The following is a 17153-nucleotide window of genomic DNA, read 5'->3' on the forward strand; positions in this document are numbered from 1 at the left end:
CACCTCCACCAGGACGAGGATCAGGTCTGTCATACCGTAAGAGGGAGTAGCTAGGGAGAGATACTTGGGAGTCAGACACGTCTTGGGAGAGGAAAGTTTCTGTTAGGCAGATAATGTCTGGTTTGTCAGTGGCAACCTGTATGGAAAGATCTGAAAGGTTTGAGTGAAGGCCCCGGATATTTGAGGTCCACACTTTTAATGAAGAGGAAGGGGAGGAGGCTTTGGGTGCAGGAGGTGGAGGGGGAGGGTAGGACAAGGGACGAGGGGGGCAGGTAAGGAGGGTTGCTGAAGGAGTGTGGGGTATTGCAGAACAGCGAGGGGAGGGGGCCGAATGAGGAGGAGAAAAGGCACGGTGGTGCGGGGGGAGAGGAGGGACAAGAGACAAGGAAGAAGGCAGTTGAGGATTTGAGGAGGTGGAGTGAAGAGATGGAGGTGAGAGGGCAGTGGAGGGAGGCAGGTTGGTGGATGAGAGGGGGGGCAACTTTGAGAAGGAAGAGTGAGGGGATGAAAGGTGAGGGGGGATTTTTGAGAGAGGTGAGAGGGAGGCTTGGAGGGAGAAGAGTGGGATGGTTGCTTTGAGAGTGAGGGGTGAGGGGGGTGAGTTGGCACTGAAGTTGGAAAAAAAGAATGTTTGATGGAAAGCGAGCATCCATGGCAAACTGTGGTTTTTAAAAGTTTTAGGTCAGAGATGCGATTTAACATAATTCTTGATGGATGCAATGAAGGCGAATTCAGAGCATGGAGAGAAGAAGCGCTGTAATAGTTGGATTTTTTAGGCAAGGAATGAAGGAGAGGTCGAAATGAGAGCAGTCTGTTAAAATAGCAGAAGAGTAGTGCATTGTGAAACAGTAAAGAGTACCACATGTGTGAGAGAGGAAGATGAAGCATTACAAGATCGTTTTTGTAGTTAAAAATAATGTATGAGAGAGTTCAACAGATTAGGTCATGGAAGTGTAAAAAAAAAAAAAAAATCGAGGAAGAAGACGACGAGGAAGTTAAGAGGAAGAAGAAGCAGAATCGGGAGAAGGTGAGCGTGTTGTTGTTGTTGTAGGATATTTTTTTTTATTTTTTATTTATTTATTTTTTTTTTTGAGATAAGAAAGAGATTAGTTGGGAGAATGGGGGATGTTTGGAAAGTGGGGAGGGTCAAAATTGAAGGTAATGGGGAGGATAGAAATTGAAGGTAATGGGGAGAAAAAACAAACAAACAAAAAAAAAAAACGATCGAACACCGAGTGGAACCGGTAGGCCTCAAGCCTAGGCCTAGGCCTCAAGCACAGGTAAGAACGTCGACAAAAATACTCACAAAATAGCACGATTTTTTAAACAAAACCGAACTAGCAACACACAGTAACATGTAGGTGAGAAAATTAAACAGTTAAAACGGGACAAATAACAACCGGAAACTTAGCTTTGAGAACGTCATCAGGGAGCCCCAAAGGAGACCTCTCGCTTTTTTGAGGATTGAAGGAAAATGCCCTTCCTTCCCTTCCCCTTCCCTCATGCTTACCTCCTCCGAAAGCCCTTCCACCACCCATGGACATCTTTGAGTGGTGTCCAGGCATTGCTTGGTATGACCCGTTTGAACGTGGTTTTAACGTACCCAATTTTGTTCAATCCTATACTAATGCCGGCATAAGGGGACCATCCCTCCCCTCCCCCCACTTTTCCTCAAGTCCCCCTATCAAACGCATGTCCAGAAAACCCCCTTCGCCTCCCCACTACCGCTCTCTCTCTCTCTCCCCTATCCTCCTTGCTCCCTCCCCCCTCATGGGGTTTCTACCGATGTGTGGTGAGGCCTCGCTCTCCCCCCCTTCCTCTCTCTCTCCCCCATCCTCCTAGCTCTCCTTTCCTCACCCCTTCCTTGCTCCCTCACCCCTCCTCGCTTCCCCTCCCAACTACCCCCTTCTTAAGATTCCTGTCAGCGAAGCGACAGGTTGTATTTGCTCGTTATTAATAAATACTGTGATGAGATAATCAACACCAATTGTTTCACAGCTCTACAACTTGCGCATTCTTCCATCACCCTTTCTATACTCTGACATCGTGACGCCGCCATAGCTATATCTTTACAAACTCCTCATGCTTCTCAGGCACTATGAACGGACAGGCAATTAACATAAATGATATTCAAATATTAAACCACGTGATATTCTCATTGAAGTGAAAAAGGAGATTGAAAGAAAATGGCGAACAAACTTCTTGGAAACGACTCTGTGCGAATGAACGCGTCAAATTGGTTTTCATTCCGTGACATGCAAATAACGTACGTGTCATTAATGCTTGAAACCATTTGATACAGTAGGTGTACAAATATTTCTCCTCGACTCTGAGGCTACATGGGAAAACTGGGGTGGTGGAGGAAGGAGGGTAAGCTCGCTGCATTACTGCACAGGGACAAAATTGGCAGCCATTTGTTATGGTCTTGGGTTGGCTGGTGTTGGCTTAATGGTTAGGGTGGTGGGCTTTGGATCCTAGGGTCCTGAGTTCAAATCCCACTCAGCTATTCAATTAATACCAGGTGGGGTTAACTCTGCCTGTCATCCCTCCGAGGTCGGCAAAATGAGTGCCAGCATACTGGTATACTGTGTCGGAGTGGCGACCAGTCCAGGAATATGCCCAATAGCCAAGGAGACTGCTTGGGCAGCACCAATGCTCTGCACAGAGTATGGTCCCAATCTCCTCCTCCTTGCCTTGGGTTGTGAACAGTACATTTATCATTTAGCATCAAACTCCAATGACTGGCAGTACCTGTATTTGTTCTTCCGTTTCATGATGTTTGTACCATACCCTGATGCGGTGTGGACTGCACTTCCCCGCTGATGGACCTCCGGTAGCTTGTACATCGTGCTTGGGAAGAACTGCTGAATCCTCTCTATCCAGGTTCTTCCCGACATCTTTGTTCTTTGTTCCTTTCAAATTTTATTTTTTCTAAATGATCTTTATTCATTCTAATTCTTGATTTTTCTTCTCTTTTGCTCTCTATACCTCTCTTTCATTATCTATCACTTTAAGGAGAAGTGAATTCTTGCAGAAAAATTTTCTGCAAGGCTCACTTGGCTGCGCCTGGATGGGTTTGAGGGTCGTGGAGTAGCGGCTGAAACTCGAATCCTAACCAGGTTCCTTCTGATAAGTCCAATGCAGTATTTGGTCTTCCGCTTGATTCTCGTACTTTAGTTCACAAGTAAATGCTTCCACTTTCTACCAGGACAAGCAAGAAGCCAGAGAGTGTATCGACACACGTGAGCTTGACATCAATCTCAAGAGCAAAGAGATCACATCAATGGGTAATGCAGATCTGCATTAATATCAAACACTTTGTAATTAATATATGAGAAATTGTTTACATTATAAGAGACTCTTCATAATAAAAAAATAAACATGGGAATAATGTCATTCAGGTAAATTCTTCCACCAGTCTTCCACTTATTAAAAGCACCATACCGTTAAAATAAGCTCGATACTTTGGCCCAGTATCAGTGTCATCTTTTTCATACAAGTCCCAAGTGATGTAGTATGAAAGGAGGCGATTGGTGCTTGGCCAGTGAAATGCTGTGATGTTCTTAAAGGAAAGTTCCATTAGAACAAGCTTTTATTTATTTCATTTCCTTCTTTCTCCTTTCCCAACACCAGCATGTACGAGTCATGTGATGTCTGTGATAAACACAAATGGATAGTACAATGTTTTCTGAGGGTGCAATGAGATGCGACCACATGGGTATAAAAACGGACAGTTCACAGTTTTACCTGTGGAAGGGTGAGCAATGAGCAGCATAAACTGGACCCCGCAGAGGGTCGTACGCAAGTAGAGCAGGAGCTCGAAGCAAAACGGAGGATGGAGGGCCAGGGGCTAAGACCGGTGGTCCTCCTTTGAGGGAGCATTTAAGTACGTGACCACCTTCAGTCCCAGCTATGAACATCGATGGATCTTCGGATAAGAAACTGAGGGCAGTGATGCCCACTGGCAGGTCTCCCCTAATCTTTTAGGGTCAAATGGGAGGCCAGGGTTAGAACTGCAAGTGTTGTGAGGTTCAATACAAGTTGATGAAGAGGTTAATATTTGGGTTCTCTTCTATGATTTTAGCACTAAAATGTTTAAACACACACTACTGAGACAAACTACATGAAAAACACGTCCCCATTAACTATCGTTATCAAGCTTGATAGCCTAAATATATCAAAAACTTCCTGCTCATCTTTGAATAAGGCTCACAGAGGAGATTGCAGATAAATTATAGTATTGTATAAAACTATAAGGCACAACTGAAGAATCAACCGAACCCATCATCCAAAATCACATCAGTTGAGGTAAAACAACCATGTGTCATACATATATTGTCAAGGACTAATGATGATGTAGGTGAAAGGGGGGACACCGTTTCTCACACTTTTCTCTGTATCCATAGTCAAGGCTCATGGAAGAGCTCGTACACAGAACGGATCAGGATGCAAGAGAGCAAAAGTAACAGTACATTAGGGGGAAAACACCAACAGCAGGATTGAGGGACAAAATATAGGGAAACTTGGACAAATAATGGATGTGCAGAGGAATGAGCAGTAGGGGAGAGGACGGAGGGGGTGGACAAGATGGATAGAGAAGAAAATGCTCAAAAAGGGAAAACTGGAGATTTGGAAAAAGGTGGGCTTAGGTCATGGGCTTCTTCTCGTTTTACAATCCTAGTCTTAAGGTTGGCTTATTTAGTCTTCCCATCTCAGAATTTAGCTGATAGTGCTGGGATTCCCTGGTTCAAAGGCCATATACCAGGGCTCGGCAACCTTTCAGAAGTGGTGTGCCAAGAGTTAACTTATTCACTCTTATTTACAGATCAGCATGCCATTGATACATTTTTAACATCAAATAACAATCATATTTACATTTTAGCAGCTTCATTAATAAATAAACAAGAAGAAGACGTCATGCAGAGCACGACACTTGCAAAATCCATAAAATTAATTTGACCTCAACATTAATTGGTGGTTGAATTCAGTGACCAATTATGCAAATCCTCTTCAAACTTCAAGTGAACTGGATGAAAATTGACATTTTTAGAAATTCGGCCTATGTTGACCTCTTGGCCGATGTGGACCTCCAAAATAATTCGCTGGTTGAATTCAGTGATTCCTTCTTTCCTCATGACAAATTCTACCATGTGGTGAAGTTTCGTGAATATTGGTTTAAAATTCTGACCTGTAGGTGACAAACAGACACAGACAGACAGAATAACAAAATCGATGAACCAATATACTTTTTTTTTTAATCTTCGATTTTGCAAGTAATGAAAAGGAAGATCTGACCGTTTAGTGTGATCCTTGCCCTTGCTTTCCCTTGCTGAGTTCTCCAATCTCAGGCTCTTAGTTTGACATTTTAAGCAGCACACAAGTCTCTGGGTGTTTGGTTGTTAACTGGCTTTGGTGGGGACAGAGAACTGACTTCATATGTGAAAACATCTGCTCACAGAGGAATGTAGATCCAAATGATGAGAGCAGTCAAAATGTCACCTTCTTCAAACAGTCAAATCTCACAGACAGGGACTTCCAACAGGTCAGGATAGAGACCCCGTGATCGCCCTCGATAGCCTCAAGTTTACGCCACACATCCCTCAACTTTGAGGCCTAGAGGCCTGAGCATTGTAATTCAAGGAGCTGCATTTCAAAATCCTCAACACCCATCCAAAGAAACACTGTCAAATCCATGTCGCTGGTATCAAAGCTGTCTGGTTTCATGAGAAAGGAAAACATCGGGCCAAAACATTGGAAATCTTGAAATCTGACAGAAAGTTCTGATGCAAGTTCTTGCATGTACATTCCAATCTGGGGAACACTGACCGTGCGACATGTGGATAGTTCTTTAAGATGATGGAAATAGCAGAAAGTCGGGGTGTCAATGTCCTGAGACAAAAAAAACAGCAAGTTTCACAAAGGAATGCCTTCCATGTTTCAAAAAGATCCACAATAGTTTGGCCTGCACCCTGCAGACGGAGGTTGAGGTTGATTAGATTGCGCTGATGGCTGTACGAAACATTCGTTGTACGAGTTCAATCGAGTTGCCAATTTGATCCCCAATGATCATTACAAATCCCTTATGTTTTCTAACCATAGCAGAGGCTTCCTCTCTTGTCATGTCTCTCGTTAGCTAGGAAGTTTTACCCCACTAATTGGCTATACACATTAGCTGGTATGTCCTTGGCAGTTCTGCTCAGGTGCATCTGATTAGATAAGATAAGGTAAGTACATATCGAGGGCACGAGCCCCCCTTGATCCTGCCGATCCACTGGAAAAGGTAACACGCGAAGTAGCGAGAATCCTGCCAGAAAAACTGGGAATATGCAAAGCACAGGGCCACAAATGTCGAAGCAGGTCATAAAAAGCGTGACAATGCCTGTGAAAAATCGCGAATATGTGAAGCATAAGGCCGCGAAGGTCGAAGCAGGTCACATTTTATGAACTGCAAATATGTTGGGTTCGCGAATAGCACAACCACAAATGTCGGGGTCCGACAGTGTATATTAATTATAGGATAAAAGGGATGGAAATAAACTTTGCAGTATCAAGTAACAAATGAATCGCTATCATTTGCTACATGCGACATCATTGTATTGTAATGCAAGCAGAGCTGAGACCAGCTGTATCTGTCAAAGCAGCTTAGATTGAGGCCATGCATCCCCTATGCGATCGTTTTTCATACGCTTCATTCTAGGTCTTCCAAGAGCCTTGATCGTGTTTAAAAGATTTCAAAAGTAAATAAATAAACTCATCAAAGTTCTGAGCCGATCCGAGATCCGGTAAATGTTGAACTACCGAGCCGAATCCAAACCAAGTTTCAGCTACTGAGTCCCAGCACTACCCTGGGAAGGTTTTAGTCATTAAAAAAAAATTCATAGTCGTGTGGGTTTGGGAGGGGGGAGGGGATCATTCTCTCTGCAAATGTGTATCGTGTAGCCCTGCTCCCAGTTGGGGAGTGTATTACAAATTCCAGTGGTTTACAGTATTACAATAGTATCCCTATGTGTGTGGATGTGTGGAGGGGGTGGGGGGTTGCATTGAAACACAGTGTATGTTTGTTTGTTTGCTTGTGGGACAAAATATATTGAAACTTGGTGGTTGTACTCAGGGTGTACATGGGAACATTCTACTCGTTTGGGATGGTCACCTCCAACTAAATGCTGCCCCCCTTTGCCACTCCCATAGGAAGTGGATGTTTCCAGTTGGATGACAATTATTCAAAGCAAACGATTAATGCAAAAACTAATTGAAACATCTGGGAATTGAACCATGTGCATGATTATAAACAGTCTTGTCGACGGTGGTCCAACCTTGCTGGACTTTATCCCCGGAAGGTCTCGCCCAAGCAGCATGAGTCCCCTCTGAAGCTCCAAGCCTCGTGTAGTGAACCGCCAAAGCAATACACGCCCATCTGTCCCGGCAGTGATTAATAACCAGGACTGAGAAGCACTTCCTCCTTCACGTACCCAACTCACCTGCAAGGGCAGATGGGTGATGAAAAATGATGATACAGTTGGAATAAAGGAAGGAATGGTGCAGTTACTATGGCATCATTATCAAGAAAAAGAAAAAAAAAGAATGCAAAGACAACACTCACTTGGTATACTGGTTCTTCATGCCCATCTGATTGTCCACAACTCTGTCCTGCCAGCATGTCGCCATCTCTGTTAGTCTCCCACACATACACACCACCGTTGCACGCCCCAGCTATAAATGCACAACAGTAACAAAAATTGTTTTAAACATTAATACCTTCCCAGGAGTTCCAAGGAGTCACATCGGAGGCACGTTGTAGAGTAATGCATAACTGAGTCGTGTAACGTAGCAGTACGACAAGGAATTTTAATGGTGAGTTGAACAACACGGTTAAAAGCAAGATGGTGGCCGCCAAGGAGTCACAATGTCACAACGATTCAACAATACTCATTGCATTAATGCACAGCTAAGTTACAGATGGAATGCATACAAAATCGGCACGCGGGAGGACAATGCTGTGCAACTCAGTTCCGCCATCTTGAATGTGTTGCAACAGAATTTTGTTGCATTACGCAACAATCTTGAATGTGCTTCAAGTTATGAAATAAGTTCTGTTATCGTTACCGGCTACGATTGTGGATTTTTCAGGGTGGTAAGCAAGGCAGGTGAGGGAGCCTGGAGCTTCAAGTGTAAGATCTGGAGAATCTGGGTCCATTCGAGGCCGGTGCAGATTCCAGGTACACAAAAAGGAGCGCTCGGCTTCCCAACCACCCTTATCGACCCTGGCACAAACAGTCGTGTACAAGTTTTAGCACACATTTTACCCAACAAGCAAGAGTGTAAGGTGGAAGCCTTCAAAGGCAAGGAGCTGGGAAAGGAGGAGTTGAGAACCTTGGATTAAGGGATCGAGTTTGTGTGGTTTCTCTGCTGTACCGTCCATAAGCAACTGCAATGACAGAACCTGATGCACTCCATCCGAGACCCGTGATGGCTAGTCCCTGCTGTTCGGCCATCCGGAAGCGTAACGTGTGCAGGAGCTGCAAGTCACCCTGCGACATATCACACGCAGGAACATACCGTTGCAGTTTGTGCTTGTTCAACAATAACCCTGAGGGCTTGTAATGGGGTATTACATAAAAATGGTGAAATCTTTAACCCTCCTCTTCCCAACCGTGGAGGGAAGAAAAACAAGAAAACAACTGAATTACATCAATGGAAGGGAAGTTCAATTCACTTCTGGTTCATTGCACAATGCATGGAACAACCTCCCAAAGGAATTTCTCCAGAAATTGCAGGAAAGTATTGCAAAAGGGATATCTGATGTTTTGCATGAAAAAGGAGGTCACACCAAATCTTGACATTTCATGCATTAATGTTGTAAAATACAATAGTTATTGCTTCTTCAATAAAGCATGATCATTAGAACACCTTTTATTTATCAAAAGATGCCAATGTGACAATAAAAACGTTAATTTTCAAGGTGGCCTAATCTCAAAGGCTTTTGTACAGTCCTGTATATCTACATCTATCTATCCCTCTATCTACAGTTTATGTCTAGTATAATGTCAGTGTGTGCGTGTGCGTGCGTGCATGTGTGTGTCAGTGTGTTAGTCAGTGTGTGTGTCTCCTCCGTAACTCCAAAACCATGAAACTTTGCATACGTACCAAGAAAACTTCACGGAAGTGCAAGAGTGAACATTGTGTGTTCGGGTTAATTAAAACACCCCTTTTGAAGATAATTAACGGCCTTATTTAATTATATCCTTCATCAGGCGTATCCTTGGACAACTCACTCTTTACTTTATGGGGTCTTCAAGCGCATCCTGGGTAACCACGCTGGGGTCTGAAGCCGCCATATTTTTTTGGCCTGCTCAACCATGCCTTGATTTGGAACAGGCTGCAACGATTTCTTAACGATAAAGTTTATTCTTTTTTCACTTTCCTCACTCATATTATCGAATGCCTGTTCATCATAGCTACAAATCGCTTGGTACATTACAATTCTTATAAACACCTGGTTTAATAATGCCAGCGTTCGTGGCATTATTTCATTTCGGTACCTGACATAACCTCGGGAATCTCTTAAACCAAGCTGAATGACAAAATTTAAGTTCCAGAATCGAACTCGGCAGCAGTTCCGACTCCTGAAATAAGTGTTCATTTGTCCAATTCGGACATATTTGATATTTCAGGCATCCCTGGGAGGTGTATGTTTACTATGACGGTTCGGTGATTGCTTATCGCTAACCAAGCCAGCCATTCCTTATTAACCATTTCATTTGAGTGCATAAGCCACTTGGCGAGCGCTGTGCAATATTCGCAGTCATTGAACACTGCACAGTCATACCTCACCATACACTGTTTCTCAACATGCTAGTTTCAGTTTTACACTCCTTATACATTATGACTCAATCTCCCTAACCTACTCACTGGCTTCAGACATACACCATTGTGTTCCACCCTGGTGTTGCACAACAACTGGTCCAGACATAATCCAGTCCATGACGCTTCCTTGACGGTCTAAGAGCTTTCATTGTATTTCACTTTTAAAGGTTAAAAAACAAAACTAAAAAAGAACTCTGTTTATATGAAATGAATCCAATGTGAGCGAATCCGTATTTCACAGGATCCAAATCACGAGCCAGCACGACAGTTCCTCTAAATGTACATTCCACTCCAGCAGTTCTGCTCCAGGTATCCCATTTAACCTGATGTGACAAGTTTGTGCACAAGGGATATTTGCACATACAGTGCAGTGCAGTACGTCCTGCATAAACACTGAAAAGGTACCTACGGATCGTTTTATAAAAATATTTTAACAAATAAATATTTGGGTAAACGTAATGGAAATGAGGAATGTGATAAAGAAAGTAATGAAAGTGATGTAAAGGTTTACAAACCGACACCATGTGGGGACTCACGTGGTACCATTTCCTGTTCTTTGTGTCGAAGTTATTCTGAACACGTCCAGTCCATGTGTTACAGTTTGTCAAACGAGGTGATATTAATCACCCTCACCGAATGACAGGGCACTGCATTTGGGTCCGTTTGTTATTTGCAAAATTGAAGATTTTTCAAGTATACTGGTCATTCGATTTTGTATTCTGTCTGTCTGTCTGTCTGTCTGTCTGTCTGTCTGTCTGTCTGTCTGTCTGTCTGTCGCCTACAGTTCACAATTTAAAACTGATCTTCACAAAACGTCACCACATGGTAGAGTTTGGCATAAGCAAGAAGCCTATTGTTATTGAGGTCAAATGCTCAACAAAGGTCAAAGGTCAACAACCTCAAGATTTCTAAAATCCTCAATTTTCATCCCATTGCCTTGAAATTTGAAGAGGATTTAGATTTCAGGTGACTGAATTAAACTAGCCAATTATTTTTGAGGTCAACATGGACCAAAAGGTAAACATAGGTCCAAGGTCAACAACTAAGGTGGTATTTCTAAATTCCTCAATTTTTATCCAATTGACTTGAAATTTGAAGAGGATTTAGATTTCAGGTGACTGAATTAAACTAGCCAATTATTTTTGAGTTCCACATCGGCCAAGAGGTCATCATAGGCTGCATTTCTAAAATTGTCAATTTTCATCCGATTTACTTGAAATTTGAAGAGGAGTTACATAATTGGTCATTGAATTCAACCACCAATTAATGTTGAGGTCAAATTTGTTTTATGGATTTTGCAAATGTCGTGCTCTGCACGTCATCTTCTTCTTCCTTGTTACATACGAAATCAAAAGATTTCGAAAGTATATTGATGACTTCCGTCCTCTGTTTGTGTGTTTGTGTATTTGTTTGTAGGCATGATAACTCGAGAACGGAAGAAGCTACCAATGTCAAATTACACCACGTTATTCAGGAGGGTGATGGCTAGCGCTGATTAGATTTTGGTCAAAATCGGTCAAAGGTCAAGGTCACAGTGAGGTCAAACATCTAAAACATAACTCGAGAAAAGTTACCACAGGTATTGTTGACGGAGCGTGAATTTGGAAGATCGAGGTAAGTTCAGTGGAATTTGTGTGTCAATTCGTTGAGTTACAGCTGTTTTCAAAATCTCAGCGTTATAAAATAATATTAAATAATTCCGTTAATTCCTGTGGATAAATGGAGTATTTTTGCTTCAGTCGATGTTACGAGTTCGTTTTAACTTCGATTTTAATTTTGTCTTCGGTTTTTGCGATCGCTTAGGACGCTTAACACTCGGTTGTTGAAATTCTGGGAAAAATCGGATGTTTTGGAGACGTTTTAAGATTGTATAAAAATATTTCACCTGCTGCATCACGGCTCGTCACGTGGTGCAGCACACTTGAGCAGACGCGTCGTTGAGTCACGTAAAGGTTTTGCGTGTGCGTGCTGATGTCATCGCGCTCGCCTCAGCGTCCTTTCAAGTTGGGGGGGGGGGCGGTCGAGTGTGACCTTTATGTTACGTTAATCCGCGGTAACTCGAGAACGGAAGAAGCTACCAATGTCAAATTACACCACGTTATTCAGGAGGGTGATGGCTAGCGCTGATTAGACTTTGGTCAAAATCGGTGAAAGGTCAAGGTCACAGTGAGGTCAAACATCTAAAACATGACAACTCGAGAAAAGTTACTACAGGTATTATTGACGGAGCGTGAATTTGGAAGATCGAGGTAAATTCGGCGGAATTTGTGTGTCACTTTCGTCGAGTTACGGCTGTTTTAAAAATTTCAGTGTTATAAAATAATATTAAATAATTCCGTTAATTCCTGTGGATAAATGGAGTATTTTTGCTTCGGTCGACGTTACGAGTTCGTTTTAAGTTCGATTTTAATTTTGTCTTCGGTTATTGCGATCGCTTAGGACGCTTAACACTCGGTTGTCGAAATTCTGAGAAAAATCGGATGTTTTGGAGACGTTTTAAGATTGTATAAAAATATTTCACCTACCGCATCACGGCTCGCCACGTGGTGCAGCGCGCTCGAGCAGACGTGTCGTTGAGTCACGTAAAGGATTTGCTTGTGCGCTCTGACGTCATCGCGCTCGCCTCGGCGTCCTTTCGAGTTGGGGGGGCCGTTTAGTTTGACCTTTACGTTACGTTAATCCGCGGTAACTCGAGAACGGAAGAAGCTACCAATGTCAAATTACACCACGTTATTCAGGAGGGTGATGGCTAGCGCTGATTCGAGTTTGGTCAAAATCGGTCAAAGGTCAAGGTCACAGTGAGGTCAAACATTCGATTGTTGATGGTTTGGTACAGAATCATCGTAGAAACTTCTGGTTTGCGTCGCTACCTTCTCTCGAGACAGCTTTTATGAGACAAGGTCAGAGGTCAAGTTAACGATTTCGTAAGTACCAGTCTATGACTGCTTGTTTGTTTGTCTGCACAGAACTTTTGTGTTTTTCTCCGCAACCGCTTGTCGGATCAAGACGAAATTTTCACTCTTGGTGCGACTACTCATGTAGAATGTTTTAATCATAATTATGTGATAGGTCATGTGGTGTGGCAGCCATGCTGGAAAACTGTGGACCTCTATCTCTGAAACCGCACCAAGAAAAAAAAAAAGAAATTTACCACATGGCAAGTACTCCTCATGGGGAATGAGTGGATTTTTGAAATGACATCATCGCTGCTTTCGTTATGACGTCATAACTGCATATGTATAACGCTACATCTGATCAGTATGAAACATTTTGAGGATCATATAAGGATAAAATAGTCCACAAAATTTTTTTTAATGATGTCATTGGTCACGCAATTCGGCAGCCATATTGTTTTTTTGTTTGTTTTTTTAAAATCTTCAAAAATCTTCTTCTCTGAAATGGCTGAACCAGTCATCACTGCCAGCAGCTATAAAGTGGCAGTTCTAATTATGTCTCTTATTAATTATGTAACACACCAGTACACAAACACCACACAAAACTACACAAACACTGCCTGTGTCTGTGTCTATCTATATGTGTGTGTCTGTCTATCTATCAGTGTCTGTGCATGTGCATGTCTGTCTACATCTATATGTGTATGTGTCTCTTGATGTATAGATCTATGTGCATCTGTCCATCTGTATCTATCTGTTTGTCTGTTGTAAGAATGCCCTTGTGTACTGTCTGTCTGTCTGTCTGTCTCTCTATCTATCTGTCTGTCTATCTGATGTAAGAATGTGTAATCACTGATCAATGCAATAATTTTTACACTTTTGAGGTGTTGCGGTAGGGGAGGAGGGGTTGAGGAGTTGGTGTGGGGGGATGGGGAGGGTTGAATACTTGGACTGTGAAGGGCAGTAGGGGGATGGAAGCCTTTGGGTTGGGAGGGGGAGGTTGTGGACTTGAGCGTGGGGTTTGATGACTGGTTTGCGGGGAGGGCTTGAAGACTTGAGGTTGAGGACTTGGGGATGGAATGGAGGAAGGGGTCGAGGACTTGAAGAAGAAAGGGGTGGAGGACTTAAAGTCACATTTTACATTACGTGAAATTTTCACGGGTCCATGCCATTATGCTGCCAAAGTACATTCCTGTCAAACTTCCTAAATATTCCATACTATTGGAAACCAATTCCCTTATGACAGCCCGGTGGAACCGGGTTATCTGTTCGTCGAAATACAGGGACCGCGACTTACGTTGCCTCCATATACGTTGATTTGACGTTGCGTCGTCAATCAATTGGCACCCAGGCTTTCAATTACGTCTCATTACATCATTCAAGTCACGTGCTCTGGCTTTGTCCATCGCCAATTTCCCTGAGCCGTCCAGCCTCACACCGAGACGTCGAGATCATTAACGTTATGAAGCTCGCGGGCACGCACACAGCCACACATGGTTTGCCGTTTCAAGATGTGTCACCATTGAAGTGCGACGGAGGTTTTGTGCTACGTCACACATCAATGACGACACGGCAAACCGTGCTGCTGTGTGCGGGCCGGCATCCTTCATTGCCGGCATGTTGCCACATCTGCAAAGTGGAAATATCGTGTTGGAAGATCAAAATTATCGTACATTGTCAAATCCTTGCATCATGATAACATTTTACTCACCAATGTTATTTTACCACCGTTGATATTGACTTTCTAGGAAAGTCTGTGCCCGAAGTACCCAATGTTACCGTATCAGCATGAAGCCTGGTAATCACTTAACGGTTAACGTGGTTGCCTTAAGATATTAGGGTCTTCAGTTTGAGCCCCTGTCATGCTATTAAATAACACCAGGTGGGTTGACTAAGCCTGTCATCCTTCTGAGGTCGGTAAAATGAGGACAAGCTTACAGGAAACAGGGGCACTGCATCAGCGGCACAGCTGTGCTCCCAACAATGATGCAACCAGCAGCCAAAGGCTGCATACGAAATAATAAACCGTATCAGCATGACAAGATGGCTCCAATAACTTCTGCCTATCAAACAACACATGGACAGAGGCATCATTACCATGATGTTTAACTGTTCATGAGGCTTATGCTGCCTGCACTGTTGTGGCATGGTAAAACTGACACATCATTAATACTACTTTGAAAATCTGTTAGAAGTGTGTTACCTGCGTCATCAAACTTGACTCCAATCGCAATCCTCTGGCAAAGGCTCGACTTGATGCAGCTTTTTGCAGTTCTCGACACATCGGGACCTCGACTCGGCGAAGGAAATCGAGGAGCCCTTGCTCATCAATCTTGGCATGCAGGAGCTCACTGGACACATCCAAATTGTCATCCTCGACACTCATGCAGCCCCATTCACACTCTGGGCCACCTGTCTGGCTTTCAGCTTCTGCTCGGCTCCCTGTTTGTGCTGCCACCTCTTGGGAACCTGTTGGCCCAGCCTGGGTAGCAACGTCTCTACTGGGCTTTGCTTCATGCCAGGATGACGTGACATCTATTTGGGTGCTGCTTGAATCTGAAAACATCCTCTATGCCTGTAAGCACGTGCAGAAAGTTTCATTAGAAATACAATCATTTCAAGACGTTTTCACAACAATGGCTTCAACCACTAAATTGATCATGATAAGACTAATTAGCCTCGCCAGGACCCGAATGGGGTGGGGTGTAATGTATTCCTTTTGTGCCTGTCGGTGTCTTGAGTCCACGTAGAGATCTACTTACATATAGACACTTTTCTCAGATCTTCTGCAATATATATATATATATATATATATATATATATATATATATATATATACACCCCGAAGGAGTTCTGCATTGTTAAACGTTTGTTTTACCTTGCATTTGTTGCTGCTGAGATCGTGAGGAACAATTTAATTTCTACTCTAACCAAATTATGAACAATTTATACTTCGAGAAAATGTTAGCCTCAAACTTCAGTATTAGGCTTGGGTGAAAGAATCGATTCCCTTCATCGGAACCGGGAATCGAACCATAAATTCTACAGAAATGACTACTTGTCTGTAACGGTTCCAAGTCTCTGGAGTCGATTCCTTCACTGCCTTGTCTCGCTTCGTCCATCGAGAATCCGTCCGTTGGTTAGGAAATTATATCAAAAGCTTCTTCTGTCATTCTTTAACAAACAGACAAAGACGAGTCCATTTTTCTGTATCTAGTTTGTTCAAGTTGTGAAGGAAATGAACAGACATGTACATGTATGTACTCACAAACTGTGTGCATGCGGGTCGGCTTTCTCCTTCCGGGATCCAACAGACAGCATTAGCCTATTCCCCATTACAGTATATCTGTATTGAGTATTGTGAAATTCCAAAATCATCGCATTTATTAACAGCAAATAAAAAAGACAAAGTTGGGAGCGATCGGTGAGCGGTCTGTTGCCTTTTCCACGCCCGAATAAGCCAGGTTCAATAGTTTTTATCGAAGTGGAAAAAAATTACTATTTCCCCGGAGATTTGGATTATTTCATTTCATTTCATTTATTTACATTACCCTCCGTCCAAAAAAACATCAAAAATATTACATGCCCACGCACCAAAAATCACATTAGTACAAAACATAATATTACTAATCGTAGATACCTGAGTAAGCAGACACAGCAGCCTTCAGGTGACTTATTATCTGCAAGTCAGAAATTAACTATTTGTGACAATTCTTTTTTTACTTCAATCCACTTTTTTCCAGTTCAGTCATAAATCTGTTCAAATTCGGGGAAAGAACAACCCTGGAGTCCTAAACGATTCCAAATTCTCACAGTTCCAATATTAAACACCGATCGTCTTACTCCAAGTCTACAAGACTTTTGAAATAAAGGCAACCCATCTGAGACGAGTTTGGGTACTATTAAACTGAAAGAGATGTCTAAAATTAACGTTTACGTACCCATACAAAATTTAGTAAACAAAAATAAGATCAGCCCTCAGTCCTCGTGATCCCAATGAATCTTGATTTCGGTGTACTCTACGTTCTTGATATACAAGACCCAAATGTTTAAGTGCAAGTCTTCTGCATGAGAACTGCCTTTGTACCGACACTCAATTTGTTTAATGTCCTTCATAAAATGTGGTCACCAGACTCGTGATGCATATACCGATGTAGGTCGTACAAAAGCATCGAAACATTTTGTCAACAATTCCATCTCCTTGGTTACAAAGGATTGAAGCAAATAATTCATAAGTATAGAATACTCACCTTTTTAACAATCATCGTACAATGATTAGTAAATCCCAAATCACTACTCATAACAACCCCCAAATCCATTATGCCATCAACACTGTTAATCTTTACACCATTTACCATTTAACTTTTTTTTAAATTTAAACCTCCAAGACGCAAA

General features: G+C 42.6%; 1 protein-coding gene across 5 annotated transcripts in view; it reads right to left on the reverse strand.

Annotated features, from left to right (window-relative positions):
- DYNC2I2 (dynein 2 intermediate chain 2) overlaps positions 1-17153 on the reverse strand; it is a 44397-nt gene that overhangs the window by 11138 nt on the left and 16106 nt on the right. For 4 of the 5 annotated variants that reach the window (XM_085855679.1, XM_085855682.1, XM_085855681.1 and 1 more), the window contains exons 2-7: positions 14962-15333; positions 8371-8528; positions 8104-8261; positions 7601-7710; positions 7314-7478; positions 3748-3980 (exon numbers count right to left, since the gene is read on the reverse strand). In XM_085855679.1, coding sequence (XP_085711805.1) covers positions 3748-3980; positions 7314-7478; positions 7601-7710; positions 8104-8261; positions 8371-8528; positions 14962-15324 — 1187 coding nt within the window. In that variant the 5' untranslated portion in view covers positions 15325-15333. The remainder of the gene's footprint in view (positions 1-3747; positions 3981-7313; positions 7479-7600; positions 7711-8103; positions 8262-8370; positions 8529-14961; positions 15334-17153) is intronic. The other variant, XM_085855683.1, reaches the window with a different exon arrangement.

This window comes from Eptatretus burgeri, chromosome 14 (genome assembly GCF_056783735.1).
Source record: "Eptatretus burgeri isolate ZD-2024b chromosome 14, Ebu_testis_v1, whole genome shotgun sequence".
NCBI lineage: Eukaryota > Metazoa > Chordata > Myxini > Myxiniformes > Myxinidae > Eptatretus > Eptatretus burgeri.